This window comes from Anomalospiza imberbis, chromosome Z (assembly GCF_031753505.1).
Source record: "Anomalospiza imberbis isolate Cuckoo-Finch-1a 21T00152 chromosome Z, ASM3175350v1, whole genome shotgun sequence".
NCBI lineage: Eukaryota > Metazoa > Chordata > Aves > Passeriformes > Viduidae > Anomalospiza > Anomalospiza imberbis.
The window spans coordinates 26,700,134-26,719,460 of record NC_089721.1 but is presented as its reverse complement, the minus strand read 5'-3'; the positions used below and the strand labels follow the sequence as shown (position 1 = coordinate 26,719,460).

General features: G+C 38.9%; 1 protein-coding gene across 2 annotated transcripts in view; it reads right to left on the bottom strand.

The window, feature by feature from the left end:
* Positions 1-18,609: 18,609 nt before the first annotated feature.
* SLC28A3 (solute carrier family 28 member 3) overlaps positions 18,610-19,327 on the bottom strand; it is a 37,744-nt gene continuing 37,026 nt past the window's right edge. For both annotated transcript variants that reach the window (XM_068175731.1, XM_068175730.1), the window contains one exon: positions 18,610-18,801. In XM_068175731.1, the coding sequence (XP_068031832.1) occupies positions 18,699-18,801 (103 nt within the window). In that variant the 3' untranslated portion in view covers positions 18,610-18,698. The remainder of the gene's footprint in view (positions 18,802-19,327) is intronic.

The window sequence follows — 19,327 nt, the reverse complement described above, 5'->3', positions numbered from 1 at the left end:
TTTCTGTTCCAGCCCTAGTACAGCAGCCAAAGTAGGATGAGTTGTTTGTGCTGCTTTCAGTTTGAAAGTATGTTCATGTAGCCCTGCATGTGGGAGAAAATAACACACCACAGTATTACTAACATTTTCAGGGCATACTCAGGCCTCTGGTCATGGGGGTTTTTTAAGTGCTTTAAGTTCCTGAAATGCAGGTTGTTACAGAAATGCCAACAATTATTGATCCTTCTCAAATTGTGATTTATGAAATGTAAAACCTAAGGACACATTATTGTGTTGGAGGGACAAATCTCCCATTTTACAGCTTTTACAGAAAATTTGTCTGTAGTCTCAGTGTAGAATATGCTGTACATTAGCATTTCAGAGGGCAGCACTTAGAAAACAAAGCAACAATAAGAAAGCAAGGTCCATTTAAATTCAAGATAAAAGGAAATAACTTGAAGTAATCAAAAAGATAAAGCCTTTAGGCAGGTTTCTGATGGTATATACTTGAAAAATCACTACTCTGATGCATATAAAAATAAAATTAACGCATTCCTTAACAGCCTCCAAGTGTCTCACATGCCTACATACACAAAGGGCTGACGCAGAAAAAGCATTAGCTGAGGAGACCATTAATTCACTGAATTATGGGAAAACAGCTGGATTGGATGTTTTCCTATAGAAATTCTATAAAATCTTTAAAGAAACTCTGAGTTCCATTTACTGTGCAACATTCACCATGGTCCTGAACATGGTGATAAACCAAGACATTTGGCATAATCCTCGTTGAGTCTGTACATGTCCAGTTTCCTGTAATCCACCTGCAAAGGCACTTCCAGAGGACTTTAATCTGTATTTCCCCATTACTGAAAACCACAAGTAGATAAACTTTTTAAACAGACATTATTTGTTTAATAATAAACATATTTGTGGCTATCCTGTATTAATAAGAGTGAGTAATGACTCTCATTACTCATGAAGTCTATAACGTATTTGGTTACAAAGTCTTAACTTTGAAACAGTGGTAAATGGGTTCTACATCCATGTTAGCAAATTGCACTAGATTTTTCAAACGAGCTATTGTTCCTTAAGTATGTAGAGTCTGGAATCATTCAAATCACCCTTTTCCTCCCATAAAATGCAAATTTCTCAAACCAAAAAATGTTTCTGAGGAAACAATCATTTCAACAAATTCTTCAGCTCAAAAAAATGTTTGGAGAAGTTTCAGAACTATCAAAAAAGTCTGTTCAAGATGCAAAATTGAGTCTTTTTCCTAGAGTGTGCAAAATACTAGTTATAGTAGCAGTTTTAATAGATTGTTGGAAGTATGCCAAAGAAATGCTTTAATGGATGTTAAGCAATATGTCCCTGAGTTGAAGGGCAGGGCATTGAGACTGAACTGCTTCACTGTATTTCCCAATTAATAATTTAGAAAGATCCTCCTGTTACTCTGAGACAAGCAGCTCCTTCTGGCCTTCTTACTTGGCTCACCTATGGATTGCTCACAGCAAGGGACTGAAGGTTTTCATCCACTCTGTGTTGGCCAGAACTGGCCCAATATTTTCTTAATCTGGATCATCTGCTATCCTTTTGTAATTTTTTTCCTCACAGAGAAATATACAATATAAAGAAGTTTAAAGCATAGGGAAAAAATTGGTATCTGTAATTGCAGCTTGCATTTGCATGTTTTCCTGGGGTTTTGAATTATTTAATGTCCTAATAGTGTCTTCTCTGATTTTTATTTCCACTTCATCATCCTGGTCGTATAAATTTAATGCTCCTACTCAATACTGCAACCTTTCTTTCACTCCATCCCCTTTGTTTCTTCCACTCACCCTTTCTTTTTAATCTCTGCCCAAATGACAGCAGACTATTCAGTTTCTTTAGCAAGCAGAATTAAAAATGAAAGCAAAAGCAAGTTACAGTAACACAAATGAATCAGCCTGTGGAAATTATATCTACAGCTTACATTCTCATGTTAGAGGGAAGAGGGGTCATGTGGTTTTAGGCCCAGTTGAAAATTAAGAACCACACAGACACTTGCTCAACATCCACTCTCTCCTCCTCACCTTCTCCCTGTAAAATGGAGAGGAGAATCAAGGTAAGATTTGTAGGCTAAGATAAGAACAGTGTAATAATTGAAAAAAAAAAAATTGAATATAAAATATATTAATAATGGTTAATAATAATAGTGGTAAAAAGGAAAAAAACAAGTGATGCACAATGAAATTGCTCACTGCCCACTGAAGGATGCCAGACCCTGTTCTCACATCCAGATCAGCTGCCCTTTCTGGTAACTCCCCCCATTTTATACACTGGGCATGATGTTCTATGGTGTGGAATACCGCTTTTGCCAGTCTAAGTCACCTGTTCCAGCTGTGCTCCCTCCCAGTTTCTTTTGTGCTCCTACTCACTATCAGAGCATGAGGCACTGAATAATTTCTTGAATCAGGATGAACACAACTCAGTAGAAAACCAAAACGTCAACGTGTTACCTACACCATTCTCATTTGGAATCCAAAACACAGCACTGTAACTGCTGCTGAGGAGAAATTAACTCTATCCCAGCTGAAACCAAAACAGAAAAGTATTTCTTTTTAAAGGACGACAATACCCATCAATCCAAGAACTGCACTGCCACTGAGGGTAATAACAAACATTCAGCCCCTCAGGGTTCTAATGTGGAAACCCACTTGAGAGTCACTTATGATTGCCATGTAATCAACTCTTCAGTATAATTTTACATTACTACAGCTCCCAGTAATTATTTTTGTCTTTCAATAAAATATAACTAACCCTCTGAAAAAAATCCACTTGAAAATCCAGATAGACATCTCTTTACTTAAGCTTTAAAAGCTTCATTGTTCAGATATTGATATCAGTCTTCAAGTTTCTTCAGGGAAAAAGAGGCAAAATCCAAGGCTTTTATTCATTAATTCAGATGTAAATCAAATAAGAGAACATGTTAGTTGCTTAGTCTTGTATAAACATATATTTACTATTTTCAATATTTTTGGATATTTTCAATGTCACTTCAGAGTGATCTTGAAAAGTCTGTGTTAAACATCTAAGCCAACACAGTATCTCTGACATACAATCTCCTTCCCATCGATTTCCCCTGACAGCAGCTCCTCAAGAACCCACATACATTATGTTTTTTTCCATTCATGTACCTCAGGTTATAAAATGACAAGTAACTTAATCAACATTTTACATATACAGATCTATTACTTCATCATTTTACAAAAACACACCACACCTCAGTTACTGTCAAACTCAAACGTTCTCTGAAATTATTGTGACTTCCTCTGACTCTGCTTGCATTTGAAACATTGCTTTGACTCTCTCACAGAGCAATAGACAGGAAGACTTTCTAATGCTTGGCATGGCCTTCTCCCCTTTTATGGTCAGATATTAGTTACATGGACATTTAATTACATATATTTACAGCTATTCCCAATTCAAAAATAGACTGGAAAAACAGGAGAAGGATGAAATCCAGCAGTGAGTGAGGGACACCAAGAACATAGGAATGACTGTGACTGATGGTCATAATATGCTTAATTGTCAGAAAGGCTGAACTGTTCAACAGGTTTGTGAGAAGGGACTAGAAAATAGAATGCAGTATAGCTAATAGGCTCAGAAAAGTATTTTTAAAAGTGTGGAACTACAGAAACCGCACACAGCTGAGTCAGTAGGACATGACTGGAACAAAGCCAGCTTAAAACCAGCAAAAAGAAACAAGGAAGCAATAGTTTAAAAAAGAGGAAATTTTAGAAGGCGGCAGAAGCTTTTAAAGTAGATGAATTTCCAATTATTCTCAGAGAATGAAGAGGGTAGAGATGAGTTTTCAATCAGCCAGAGATGATGAGGTGACAAAAGAACAAACATGCCTCTGTGAAAGTCTACACAAAATTTGAAGTGTTGGAATATTCCATTTTCGCATTGAAGCTTAGAGTTTTCCAGAGACAGGTGTTTTAAGTAATAGCCCTCTTTGGGCTCAAGAATGATTACTGCAGAAAACTCACTTGATGAAAAGTGAGTGCACTTACTATTCTATCATTTTCTCTCAAATGTTGTGCTTGTCATTTCTTTGATGCTTTGCAAACCTGAGCTCAGAAAACTTACAGTTAAATAACAGGAAGCTTGAAGTGAGATCAGTCATTTCCACAAAGTGGTTGACCCATGGATACAAGCTAGTTTCAAGCCTTTCTTTCTAGAGTGTTTCTCATCACAGTAAGTATCCCCTAGCTGTTTGAAGAGATGCTGTGGTAGATGAAACAAACAGACATACACCCATCCAGGAAGTAAAGAAGTTGACAAAGTAAAAATTAATTCCAATTCTGAAAAACATTTCCAGTCATCCTTCTGTTTTTAATTATTTAAAATTTAAAATTATGTTTTGGAAACCAGGTGACACAAGAGCTGGGGAAAATATCAAACAGCAAAATTAAAAATATACATTCACAATGAGATTCACAAATGAGAGATGGAGGAGTCAAATTTTCAACATTGTTGGGAGTTATTACACATTTTACTGGACATGCATATTGTTAAAATATTGTTTGAAAATGAATTTTAAATTTAAGCCTTTGTCATTGTCTGTGTCAGGAAAAAATACAGCTTTAAACAAATTGGTTGATTAGCAGCAATGAACCTATCATATGTCAGTTGTGCAACAGATAATAATTTTGGCAGATTGGGAAGTACAAACAGAGAACACTAAGAAAAATGAGTGATGGTCTCAGCCATCATATGGAAAACCAAAGTGTGTTCTGAAAAATCTGTCTCAGAAAATAATAGTTGCATGGAAAATGTACAGAGGTTTTAATTTCCTAATGCTTTGAATTTTGTATTTCAGGTCCACTTTCCAGGGTTTCTTAACTGCTATCATCTTTTACCTTTGGGCTGGTGAGAAATTTCAGGTATTTCTGCATATTTCCAGGGGACACAGTACTGAAAATCCTATTGGAGTACGACAGTCCTCAACTCATGAGCAGTGTTTAGGTTCTTGTTTTGCAAAGATAGCTTTGAAATTGGGTGTTCCACATGTGGTCAAAGCCCTCAGTCCCATCCCACCACACCCTGTGTGTCCCACGGCTCCTTTTCCTACACCCCTTCCTTCTTGTGGAACCCCTTTGTCCTCCTTCTTGTCCCCCAGAGGGAAAGCAGTCAACTGGGAGGCAGAAACACACTCTGGCCTCTGAAGAGAGAGACAAGGAAACACAGGGAAGCACAGAGATGAGAACAGAAAAGAGACAGAAAAGGGTCAGAAGGAGAATGGAGAGAGGAACAGGGAAGTTCCCATTCCGTGGATGCTGGCGAGAGGAGTGAGCCCACCGACCTTTGGAAAACTCCTTCACAAAAGGGTCAGAGAAGACACAAAGGACAGAAAAGAGGTTTGAAAATCTTAAAAAGATGCCATAGACTTAAAGAAACATCTGCCAAAACCAAAAATGCTCAAATAGGAGGAGGTGTCCATGCCTTCCATGCTTGGAGATGCACATTCTTTCCTGCCTTCACACCTTCTTACTCTTCAAGAGAAGATTGATGCTCAGAAGCTTTCACAACATATGCTGCAACATATGTCAGTATGTCACCAAGGCCATATGCATCATTACAGTCTCACAGTGCAAACAGCATGGAGGAGATTTTTCAGATCTGAGTAGTAAATGGTGACTAGGGCAGCCCTGGTGCCAGCATGATTGAAATGCCTAGGCAGGAGTGTTGGAGTGGGTGATCTTCAGAGGTCCCTTCCAACCCTAGCAATTCTGTGATTCTGTGAGCTCTGTAAAAATGCATACAGGAATAGAAACAAAGCCTGCCTCTGCAGATGTCCTTTTACTTATTTAGACTTTACTAGGTAGTTTTTAACTATTCAAGAACACATTACAGCTCAAGTAGCTGAAATGAAAAAAAAAGAACTTTATCCTTAAAGACTCTTACAGTTTATACAAGAAAAAATAACATAGATTATGATCACACTGATTAGAAGGGTCAGACTCCTTAATGTAGCCCCTTTTTTGTTAAATAATATTGTTAAACTGGCTTTTTCTGTATCTCTAGTGAGACAGAGGGATATTATAAAGTGTAATATTTACATTAGTTTTGTTTATGTATTTCTAAATCTTTATTAATAGACACTACTTGGAATTTGCATACTCTTTTCTTTTTTATGTCCAGTCTGCTGGGGCATTCATAACCTGAATATTTTCCATAGCTGCACATAGACAGTCTGTGGAAGTATTTTCATATACAAAATATGTGGACTTCAGTGGTGGGTCCATTTTGGAGCTTGCTGCATCTGACATGGGGACAGCCCTTGTCTCTTCTCGCAAAGGTCAAACATGCAGCTCCTCACTACCAAAACCTTGCCACACAAAAACAATATACACCTTCCTGTGTGCTTGTGTGCTGAAGTGTTCCAGCAAGAGCAGCTCCATAACTTCTGACATTGATTTCAGAAGAGCTCTAATGGCAGCACCTATATTGGTTTACAGTGGAGATCTAACACAGAGATCTAACTACATCTCTTTGACCAGTGCTAGAACCAATGTAGCACAGAGCTGAAAAAGATAGTGCAAAATCAAGATATTCTTTCACTTTTGGTCATTATCAAGCTGACTAGTTATAAATGAAGCAAACAATATCTCCAAATTAAATTGTCTCCCATCATCTCCCTTTACAAACACTTATGAAAAGTTTGTCTTTGTTGACAGTTTTTCGGCACCACAGGTGCTGCCAGCAGCACCATGGGAGACATATGTGCTCAGTCCTGGTCTGCTTAGACTTGTGGTGAAGAGGCCAAGGCTAAGACTGGTTAAAAAAAAATACTCACCCTGAATAATCTCACTGATTCTACAGCAATATATGAGTCTCTTCAGAAGACATATGTATATAAAACTCAAGTATCAACCCACCAAGTGGCAGTGTTTTTCTGTGATGTGAACAAAGCCCCAAGGGCCCATCACTGATAATAAAAAAAACCTTTGTCTCTTATCCCTTGCCAGCAATGGAACTGACTGATACAGACAGTGGGCCACTAAATGTTGTCAAAAGCAGATTATCTGATTGCAGCACATGGTTTTACCAGCAGTTGAGGACTACAATGCACAAATAATATGCAAGTGTAACACATTCATAATCTTGCTTGGGAAAAGAGGCCTGGTCATATTTGTATTGTGCTCTGTATTGTATTATTAGTGGCTGCTTAATTTGTACTGACTTTATGGCAGTGCTTCTATGATTACCATTGCATGCACCAGTGTCTGTTGCCTTGAGCTCTACACATGTTCTTCTGTTTGCTCCATAAAAATTGGATCAAAAGCTCTCTGTAGTTTGGTCTATTTCTTTCCATAATATAGACTAAAAAGGAGGTTAGTGCCTGCTCATTGTCTCTGATAAAGTAATATATTCAGAATTATACCTATTGGGTTTTAGAACATGTTTTGCCAGACAGTGCCATCAGACAGAACAGGTACCATCAACACAGTCTTATTTTGTCACAATCAGGAAAAAGATATTTAGTAGCAGGTGTTTTGGTGTCCTGAATTTTTTTTTGTCTTTTTTTTCTGTGGCATTGTTGTAGTTTAAGCCCAGATGGAAATTAAGTACCACAGAGCTGCTTACTTGTTCAACACCTAACCTCTCCCTCTGATGGATGCCAGACCCTGTTCCCACATACAGATCAGCTACCCTTCTTGGTGACTCTCCCATTTTATATCCTGGGCATGATGTTCTGTGGTGCGGAATATCCCTTTGGTGAGTTCAAGCCACCTGTCCCAACTGTGATCCCTCCCAGTTTCTTTTATTTATGTCCTAACTAGTGGAGCATGAGACAAGAAATAAAAAGTCCTTGACTCAGGATAAACATGACTTAGCAGAGATCCAAAACATCAGTGTGTTATCTACACCATTCTTATTCTGAATCCAAAACACAGTGCTGTAACAGCTGCTGAGAACAAATTAGCTCTACCCTAGCTGAAACTATGTCAGGCATGTAAGCATAAGAGGATCTTCCAAGAATTCTAAATGAGATCACTTTTACAAAGACAACAGTAAGGGTTCCCAGTGTCACCATAATAGTTCCTTAATCACTTGTAACAGCACCTTAAGATTCAACTTTCTCTCTCTGAAATGTCTATGTTTGCAAAGATAATCTGCAAGTGGAAGATTTGTTGTATTTTGAAAAGTGGCTACTTCCATGTCCCCTACCAAAATAAACCAGGAGGAAAATTAACATTCTCCTCTGCTTTGGACAGCATTATCAAGTTTGGCTCAATGGAAGCTTTCTTTGGTTTAAGGCTTTTTTTTTTTTTTTTTTTTTTAATTTAACTACTTGAGCAGCTATGTCAAGTAGTTTTCAGGTATTAGGCTATCTCTCTCTTTGATGTCTAATGAGTAAACTTCCTGACTGGGTTTGTGTAGAATTATAACAAACATATCTGGGAAAGCATAAAGGATGGAAAGAATGCAGTTCACCATCTGTGGCCACCTAATGCAGTTTTAGTTGGGAGTAAAAGACATTGAAAAATACTTTTTTTGCCTAAGCACATGCAAGTGAGCCTAGTGCAGAAGCCATTTTTGCCTGATGTCTGTCTTGTAGGGTTTTTGGAGATGTTTGCACAGACCAAAGACTTTGTCTCAGAGAAGAAATAAATCTGGATGCAGCTGAAAGCACCTATTGCTATTTTAGGGATTATTTAAAGACTAAGGAGGGAGTGAAGGTAACTTCTGATGCAGAAACAAATTTGGTACATTTTTAGCATCCTGTTGAATCCTTAAAAATCTACAAAGGACAAGGTCTTTATAGATCAGAATAGCAGTGGTTAGATAAAAAATTTATGTTTTTATAGTTATTGCAATATACTCGGATGTGGAAAAGAAAGTTCTTCCCATTGGCATTAATATTTTGAAGGGACTTCAGGAAGCAAGCTTTATGAAAAGCAAATCTATTTCTATTTAAAATCTAGAATTTCCCTGTTGAAAAAAATAGACAAAATACTATGGTGTATAAGACCAACATTTCAGTTTTTTCATTTCGACCATTATTTGGCAAAGTCTTCTTTGGAAGCAGTCAGGTTGAGGTGACCCGGAAAAAAAGGATCAAAGCTGGGTAGTGCTAATGATACCTCAAGTTTTATCTTTCATATTTTTCAGATTCTGTGCTGCCTTGGTGTGTAACTCTGAACTTCATATTAAGTCTTAGTAGGTTCTTTTCACAGGGTAGGTAGAAAAAACAATCCTTTTCCAGCTTGAGACCAAGGACAACTGTTATAAGCCCCAGGCCCAAAAAGCATGAACAGCAGTAAAAAGATCAGACAGGGAGGATGGGACTTCAAAACCTGAAGCTTAATTAATTGGGGTTAATTGGACAATCAACCCCATATGTAAATGGGCCAAAACTAATAAAAGTATGAGACCTCATGACTGGTCGTCCATTTTGTGATCATTTTGGGTCCATCTCGAATACAGTCCTGGGCAGGCCCTTGTACTGCCCAAGGTTTATCCATTGAGGCTTTTTAATAAATACCTACTTTATTCTTTTAGCTCTGTCTAGTCTCTGTTCCAGGTCAGTCTCTCAAGGCATCAATATTAAGAGCAAATCCACCACCCATCTTGTACTGCTCCCAAGGGCTTCAGTTCATTCTGTTGACAAACATACACACCAGGCCTTATAGAATGACATAAGGAAATATGAAGAAAAGCTAATGCAAGAAAGCCAAATCTATCTAAGCTCTCAACAGTACATTGTTGTTGAAGGGCTTTGAGCCCTTCAAGTTTTTTGAGAGTGTTTTTTTTGGATGGTTCCTGAAGGATACCTGCTCTTATGTTCTGCCTGTCCTGAAGTTCCCATTAACAGTCATAGATCTGACAGATGAAGAGCAGTCCAAAATCAGTAGCTGCTGTCTCATATTGTTAGACGAAACCTTTCACAGTTGTAGTGAAAGTAATGGTGAGGCCTTCTTATTTGGGTATTGAGACTATTATACCCATCCAATCTCTTTTAAGGAGCCTTTTAAATTCTGTTGAAGATTTTGCAAATCACTATGAAGAGGCTACTGCTCTGAAAAGTGGATTACCTTGCTGTATTTAGAAGTAAGCATTTAAGCTCTTGAATAGTGGCTCTAGTACCTCTGGAAGGCAAGGAAGACTCATTGTTCTTCCCTCTTCCTTGTAAATAAAGAGTTTGCCAGACATTGTGACAATCAATACTCCAGAAACAAACCATTTACTTGAGTAAATGAGTACATCTCATAAGGATGTCATGTCATTGTTTTCTCCACAATGAGTTTCTCTCTCCTTTCCAAGGCTACCATTTTCTAGGACTTGTACTCAAGGTTATGTCATTAGTATGTTTGTCTGAGCCCTCTCTCCCACAGTGAGATGATAGCTCCTGCTCCCCCTTTACCTCTACAAGGCAACTAAGGAAAACTTTATTGTTGCCTGGAATAAAACACATATCTTTCCCAAACAGCATTTAAATGATTATATAAAAGCAAATCCTTAATTGAAAAGTTTTCAAGGTGCACAAAGTAGCAACATGCACACATAGGGCTCCTGCAATTTTTTCAGGGTTAGTTGATTTGTATACCTATCAAATATTGTCCAATTAGAAGAACAGTTGATTAGGTAATTTCCCCCTGTGTTCTGCCCCATTGGAGTTATTCCAGGGGCTTTCTTGTTATGTCTTTTAAGTTCTAGTGGAAAACAAAGTGTCCTTGCTAGACTAAAAAGCAAGACTAAGCAGAATTCCAAAAAGCTATCATAATGTCTTGGAAAGTGCAGCTTGTATGTTGAAGTGACAACGAGTTGGAAAATATATAGCTATACATTAAAATCTATAAAGCTACACAAAATGCAAAAAACTTTAGGCATCAATATCAGCTTGTGAAAAGCCTTATTGTGTCCAGCAATCCTAAAGGCAGAGGACAAGCTGAGAGCTGCACTGGTGGTGGGGATTACAATAAAATAGACTTTGTAACTATTAATGCCGGCCTATTCTAGGCTATGCATAGTTTTTAGAAACCTTTAGCCCTGTATTACCTGCAGGTAAATAGAACAAGGATTTTGTAGCAGGATACACAACTACCTTCTTCACACCCCCATCTATTACGAGTTCTTTCAGCATCTACATTTTATGTATTCCATAATTCATTCTACTACTTTCTCTAAGGTTACTACAGACAGGTACTAACACCATTCACCAGCACCTATAATGGTGATAAGAAATGAAGATTATCCAGCACACATCATTTTAGAAAAAGATGGTCTTCAGAAATGCCTGTGTGGCACTCTGGGAAGTAGAGCTGGAAGGTGCCTGGAGTGGCCCCTTAAAAGCAAACCACTGTAGCCAAAGCATATCACATTTTTGATAAGCAAAAAAAAATCCTGAAAACAGGGTAAAAAAAGTACTTAACGTGAAATTTTGATCAACAAAACCCACAAGTGGACCACACAATAAATAAAAAGGCTAGATACTTGGAGTCCTACATATTTTCTGGGGAAGAGTTTTTACTGAGTCTCTTCTGCCATCTAGTGACCCAACAAAGATAAAATTCCAGCATTCCCATGGTGGTATGTGAAATCAAAATAAAGGTGATCAAAATTAGCAGGTACAGAAAGCAAGATAGGAGGAGTGCTTCTGCGAAGTCATGGAATTATCAGAGGAAAAAAGAATAAAGAGAGGGAAGCAAGATGCTTGGGAATTCAACAGTTACCTGGGAAATGAAGTCTCAGTCTGTGCTGTGGTTTTATTATGGCATTTAAGTACCATAAAGGGCAAAGTGAGTGTTATGGGGAGACCTCTTATTTTTCCTACTGGTTTCACGTGAAGCCAGGTCCCATAATCACTTATGAATGGAAAATATGCATAGTGCAGAGGGTACCTTAACTGACTTCAGCTGTGCTGTCTGCAAGAATAGCACATAGCTGCAAGGATCAGTTCCTTTTTTGAAATGCCTGAGCATGACTATTCAAAAAACTGTGGAGGATGAATGTCTTCTATGTGGTATTCCTGAACTGAAAATAGAGGAAGGCTTTTTTTTAGTGGCTCCTTGGGGAAGTACTTTTAACAAAGAAAGTATTCCAAATAAAGAGATAAGATACTTCAGAGAATTTCCCTATGTAATAATTATTGTAATATGACCACATAGCCAGCTAGAGTCAAGTGACAATTTTGTAAGACAATTCCAGTCAGCAGTTAATGAAACTTGGATTATTTAGGGCTATGAACAATGTGAAAGACATGTGGGATTGTGTGATGTAACTAATTGTTTGGTATGGGCACCAAATTTGTGTCCCTGCTGTTGCTTGAGCTAAGATGCTGCAGCAGTGTGAGAGTTTTACTTCAGAGAGAGGAAATAACACTGGTATTAACCTAGCCATGGTCTTGTTTCTGAACCAGAAACCAGAGCTGTTAGCTCAGGCAAAGCACCATGCTGGTGAAATTATATCTGTTTCAATCCATGCATAAGAGACTACGCATGTAATGTATAGTTTCTCCTTGTTTTCCAGCACAGAATCAGACAGGTGGATTTTCGAGGTGTATACCTGCCAAAGTCCTGCTCTCTCATTTTTGCTAACAACTTTTGTTTTAACACAACTTCCAGCAAAACACCCAGGTTACTCCTTCATTTTACAGATCAGGAACAGAGATGAGAAACTTTCCCAAGTGAACATGGGGTAAAAAACTCACAAGTGGACACATATTCAGGTTTATTATATTAGGTATAGGGCTATTCTCCCTAACATGGAGACTCCAAACATTGTAATGCAATTGGTGCTGAGGTAGGAACACTTCCCTAGCAAGTGGAAAACAAGTAAACAAGAAAACCCAAATTTGATACACTAACCTATGTTTAATTCTGGTAACAAGTAAGATTTTGCATATAAAAATTCAAAATTTTCTCATTTCATCTAGACAAATGTGATCCTTAGCTGCCATTTGACAGCTGATATTTGCTGTCAGGGACCAGGCAGATTGTCATGTAGGGTGCTCCCATCTCCCTCATATTTCTAGCCACCTGACATCAAAGGCATCAATCAATATAGCAAAAATAAAATATTCACTGTGGCAACCATGGTAACATATGCATTCTGATCAGTGTCTTACGACATAAATCACTGGTTGCTACAGTGAATCTCTATGCTGCAGAATACCATAGCAACAAGAAAAGGCTTTGATTTCCCTCCCCCCCCTTCTAGAAAACCATCAAAACATAAAGAGTGAACTGGCTTTCACCAGTTAGTTTTCTAGTTTTGTATTCTCATGTTTCAGATGCATAGCTTCACAAAACAAAACAGAATCATGTGTACAGCCATGCACATACAATACACAATATTTTATAAAGTACTTTCATTGGGGAAACAACTCCTGTCTGATTTACATTGTCGTAAGTGTATGATAACTCCAGTTTCAGAAGATCCACCAAGTTTAGACTGATGCAAATGAGAAGAGAATTTGATTCAACCTCTCAAATATGAAAGTTTTGTGACCTGATACTTGTTTTTATGTTGATACCAGTAAACAGCCTAGGTTTGCTGCAGACCTAAATATTTTGTGGGACTGCTTACAGAATTGAGATGGTCCCACATGGATGAACTGTGGCCACAGTTGTCACACACCAGCTGCTCCCGGGGCAAATCCAGCTGGGCTGGTGACTGCCAAGCCAGGCTGTGCTCCCCATGCCATGTACCTCACAAGGACAGAGAGCTTCCCTCGCCCTGCACCAATGCCCTTGACACACATTTTTCTTCTACAACAACTGGTGGGGCTAGATTCAGAGACACCTTCACACCTATATGGCATGGCTAAGCATTTAATGCAAGCTGTTTCTAGTCAAAATTTGGAAGTCTATCAGTGATCCACAGACTCACAACTTTTGGGAGCAATGAATTTATGGCACGACATAGTGAGAAGTAGACTGACCGCTGCATAGCAAAAACAGCTTCAGTCTGTAGAAGAATTGGGATAAGTATTCTTTATCCTTGGCATCTTGCCTCTCTCTATTCATGACTTTTGTAAGAAACAGGTAGTACCTGTTTTGGAGGACACTGATTTGGATTCATAACTTGCTATGTGACATGCCTGTTTGACTGTGTCCTTGTTTTGGCTGGGATAGGGTTATTTCTCTTCCTAGTAGGTGGCAAAGTGCTGCATTTTGGATGTAGGATGAAATGTGGTTGATAACACACTGATGTTTTAATTGTTTTTAAGTAGTGCTTACCCTAAGTCAATGACTTTGGCTTCTTATACCACCCCAACAGTGAGTAGGCTGTGGGGAAGCACAAGAATTTGGGAAAAAACAGTCCTGCTTCCAGACAGGAGACGGTTCATTTTTGTTGTAGCCAGGAGAAGGTGTGGCCAGGACCTGGAAGTTACTCTATAGCAACTTATTATTCTATACCACCTCATTATTCTATACCACCTCACATCACTGCTGAGGTACAGAGGAAGGGAGTCTCTGCTGAGGTGTTGAGTAAGTGTGGGAGTAAGTGAGGAGCAGTAGGATAATGCTGGTTTCCACACAGGGGGGAAAAGTTTGGTGGTTCTGCTTCTGACACTGATGGAGCAGTTGGGATGGTGTAGCTGCATGCAGGTTTAGCTCTGTAGTGACTGCATTTTTGCATGTGAATCACTCTCTATTTTGTACATTTTTGCTCTTCATATTGTTTCTGTTACTGTGCTTTCTTATCTCATTGCTCTTTCCAGTAAGTTGCTCTTATCACAACTGTGATCTTCACCTTTTGTGCCTCCAATTCTCTCCAGCCACTCACAGGGGGAAGAGGGAGCGGGACGGGAAGCGAGTGATTTGTGGTGTGGTTTGGAGGGTCTCAGTGAGAGCACTACATTGGGGAGTACCATTCCTAAAGCATGACACACACAGAGCCAGAACAGCTGACTCAAGCTGTTTGAAAGGAGATTCCATGTCATATGGTGTCATGCTCAGTTTATAAACTGGAGGGAAGGCTGGCTGGGGAGCTGCAGCCTAGGGACTGAGCAACCAGTAGTCAGTGGATAGAAAACAATTGTCAAAACTATCTTTACCTCAACCCACAAATTTTACTTTTTGTTTTTTTTCTTTTTTGCTTTGAATTCTCTTCCCTGTCCCAGGTAGCAGCAGGGCGTGAGGAGGTGACTGGCTGTTTAGCTGCCTGCCAGTTAAATCACAACATATAGTCAACTACTCACTTGTTCACAAAGGTATATAGGTTGCAATGGCTGCTGTGATATGTAGAATTAGAAAAAGGTTGTTTCTAAATGTCCTTGTTTTTTTCCATCTACCCCCCATCTTAGCCAATTAAAATAGAAATATTCCTGTTACCGGCCAGACATCTCTAATTTACATATTTTGGTACTTTTCTAAATTGAGTCGAGAGAGAACTCCATCTTACTTCAAGGGTAATTTTCATTGATTGTACATGCTCTGAGCATGATGAGGGCTATACAGTAGATTTCCTGGAACTGTTGCACACAAAACTGCCTAAAAGTTTTCCTGGAATTATTGCCAGTGACTTTTAGTGACTAACACCCTGTGAAAGCTACAGCAGCACAAAGCTATTAGATATGTACTGACATCCAGTGGGTAGCTTGTGAGGGTGAGAAATTGAGTCATGCCACTAATGCTTCATTCACTTGCCACCTTCATTATTTCCAACCTATTGTGCACTGCCATTCTGATAACTTTGAAGAAAGTTAAACTCTCTTTTTTGTAAGACCTTTGAAACAGAGCTACCTCCACACAGACTTCTTCTGTTATTTATGAATTGACAAAATGTTCATTTACATCTTTGAGCCTATAGGTGTAGAGTGTGTACTGGGTTTACTAGGCCAGGTTTTAGTAGAGGAGGGGGAGAGAGAAGTATGCTACAGTGTGGCTTGTTTGAGAAGTTACTGGAAGCTTCCTCCATGCCCAATGGAGTCAATGCCAGCTGTCTCAAAGATGAACTTGCCTCTGGCCGAAGCTGAACCCATCTATGACAGTGGTAGTACCTCTGTGATAACTATTTAAGAGATGGGAAAAAATCTGCTGCAGAAGAAGCAGCCAAAATAGAAGAGTGAGAAAATGAGAGAAAAAGTCTCCCAGGTCAGTGGAGAAGAAGGGGTGGGAGCTAGTCCAGGTAGAGAGTTGAGATTCCCCTGCAACCCATGGTGCAATCCATGGTGAGGCAGCTGTGCCCCTGCAGCCCAGGGATATCCATAGGGATGCAGAGATCCACCTGCAGCATGCAGAAAAGACCCACCCAAGACCAAGTGGATGCTCAAAGGAATCTGTGATCCTGTGGGAAGCCCACATTGGAGGGCTCCTGGCAAGACCTGTGGCCCCATGGAAAGAAGAGTTGGTGCTGGAGCAGGGTCCTAGTAGGCCTGTAGAGAAAGAAACCTACACTGGAGCAGGTTTGCTGGCAGGATTTGTAATCCTGTTGGGGACTAACCCTGAAACAGCCTGGTCCTGAAGGACTGCACCCCATGGAAGGGACACATACTGGATCAGTTAATGAAAAACTGCAGCCCATGGAAGGACTCAAAGGACTTACATTGGAGAAGTTTGTGGAGGACTGTGCTATAGTAGGGATACCACAGTGGAACAGGGGAGGACTGTGATTCCTCTTCCTGAGGAAGAAGGAGGGGTAGAGACAACACGTGATGAACTGTTTTTGCTACATTCAAGATGTAATGTCCCACATATATTGTCTTTAGATTGTCACCATAAAACCAGGTGAGCAATCTCTTTGAGCAGGTGTAGAGAAATACCTTATATACTCTGCAAAAATTGCCTTCCACCTAATCCAGCTATAGAGGAGTCTTAAAAAAGAAAAGAAAAACACCTAATCTCTTCTGAGGGAGGAAGGCTGCTACCTTCAGCCATATGAAAGGTTTTTTTAGCAGTTTATGCATGATTCTATTTACTAGCCCAAGCAGCCCTTTTACGCAGCATACAGTTGTGAAATGGAAAGAGCAGCCATTTTGAAAGACTGATGTTAAATAGAGCATGGTAGGGAGTAGCAAAGAAGGAGAGTGCTGGTGATGGTTTGTAAACAGAGCACATGGGGTATGCTCTTCTTGACAGCAAGAACTAATGTTTCTGATTAATTTTCCTTGAAATAATACATTACTCTATTTCAGACTCTAAACTTACTTGAAATCCAAACCCTGCTAACCATGCTGGATAAAACTCATGGATCAAATCCATGCATTTTCTTACAATAGATTCACATTAAATATATGAGCATATATCTGTCCTAATCAGCATTATCAACAGCCTCTAAAACCACTGAAAACTGAGGATGACATACCTAGGTGGATGAGGCCAAAGAAAAAACCAGAGATAAAAAATCACAAGTAGTAGCAATACTGACAGTTATAACTTTTCTGGGGAATAAGTTAATAAACTGAGCTTTACAGGAAACTAGCACTTGCACAGTAAGTTCAAATAAATACTCCTTGGAAATAACTGTACTGGCAGCTGTCTAAGTTAATGAACTTGGATTTCCTGGAAAAGATTCTGCAGTAATTAATGGAAGCTTGAAAAATTAGTAATTGCTTTTCCTAAACAGACCATCTGCACAATTTTTATTTGCAGAATGTGTCAGAATTTTCTGATATTCCTGTACTTTATTTCTGACCTTCTTTCCCCAAGCCTTTAGCATTAACGATGTCATAGGATAGTAATCACTCTCTCTCCCCCTCTCTCTCTCTCCCTGTCCCTGCACAGAACTTACCAATTTTCAAGTCTATGAAAGTTCTGAAGCTTAAAATCATAACACACTTTCTTCTTCAAGGGGATCCTCTGGACATCTCCTACATTAAGCTTTCTTGACAGGAATAGTCATGGTATGGACCTGATTTTTCCTGTATTTGATAATGGTCAAATGTGTATAAAACTTCCTTGTTGGTGACTCCAGGATCAATTTTCACAATGGTTAAAAACATAGATTTAGAAGAATTAATACAGGAAACTTTACTTGGAGGCTAGGCATTTTCATTCACATGACTTAACTGTAAACAGTGACCAACTTCCTGCACTCTCCTGTGGGCAGAAGGAGGACTGTGGCAGAGTGGCTAGCCCCAGTTTGGATGCTTCAGTGACCGAGCTGATAAGGTAGAACAGCTGCTGAGCTGCTGAGGTTTGCAGCTCAGTTCATGTGCAGCTATAGCTACCTAGGTATAGGTAGGAATATATCTATATATGTGTATGCATATAATTATCTCTGCAGAACAGTCATCTCTCTGCATTTTCTTTGGCAGAAAAGTCCTTTCTCTTCATGCAGTAAAGACTTCTTTGCCATCAAAAAGGACAGAAATAGTATTAGAAATTGATGGTAACTCTGAATATTATTTCTAGTTCATAGCTTTCTGTAAGTGGCAGCCAAATCTTCTGAATCTGATTTTCTTCATGCTTACAGCAGTCTAATCTGGCAAATTAGTTAGTTTCAGGGTAGAAATAAAAGCAGGAGAATCAGGCTTAGAAAGATTCTTCTATTCTGATTTGTAGTAGGAGAAGAATTCTGCAGCAAGAGGTGTCTTCCTTTTATGCTAGCTTAATTTATAAATAATTCCAAACAAGTCAGAGGAATTGGGCTAGTAAGAGATGAAAAATAAAGACTGCATGGGGAAATTCACACTCATTGTAGCAAAGCAATTTTTTTATTTCCTTTCTTCCAAGGAACACAGTTCTTTTTTATGATCAATCCTGTCAAAAAAATTCAAACTTAACCTAAGTGCAATGAAAAGCAGGTTGACTCAGTATTTGGCAACACACTTTCCAGGAATTCAGACTGTAGTTTCCTCCAGGAAAGATCTCCTCCAAATGATTTGCACTGGGGGAGGAAATAAAGCAGAAATCAGATAAAACTCCTTTTCATAGAATCTCATAATTTTGTCATGGGAATCTCTCTCTGCAGTATATGTATATATATACACACACACACACATGGCAACACACATTCTCCAAAGCAACTTTAGATGTGTTAAAATTTTCATGACTAAAAAAACAGAGAAAAGACTTTCCCAACTCCAGCCAAGTTCGACATCCAGATGTTCTCACTTTTTATCAGGATAACTTCTGGTTTTCTGTAGCAAGTCCTCATGCCTCTGGTACATACCCCTAGATGACTGAAATGATTGAGGGCTTCACTTCCCTTTTCAATATATTTACATTTTCAAAGCATCTGCTTAACATTGATTCTGCTAAAAATAGAGCAGGTTCTTGTCTTTGTAGCAACATGGTAGAGCTGAAATTAGTATGATGAGGAAAAGTTGGAGTGATGTAGAAATAACAATGATTGAATGTACTCAGAGATTATTTTTGCTGTTTAAGTTCTTCTCTTTTCAATAGCAAGAAAA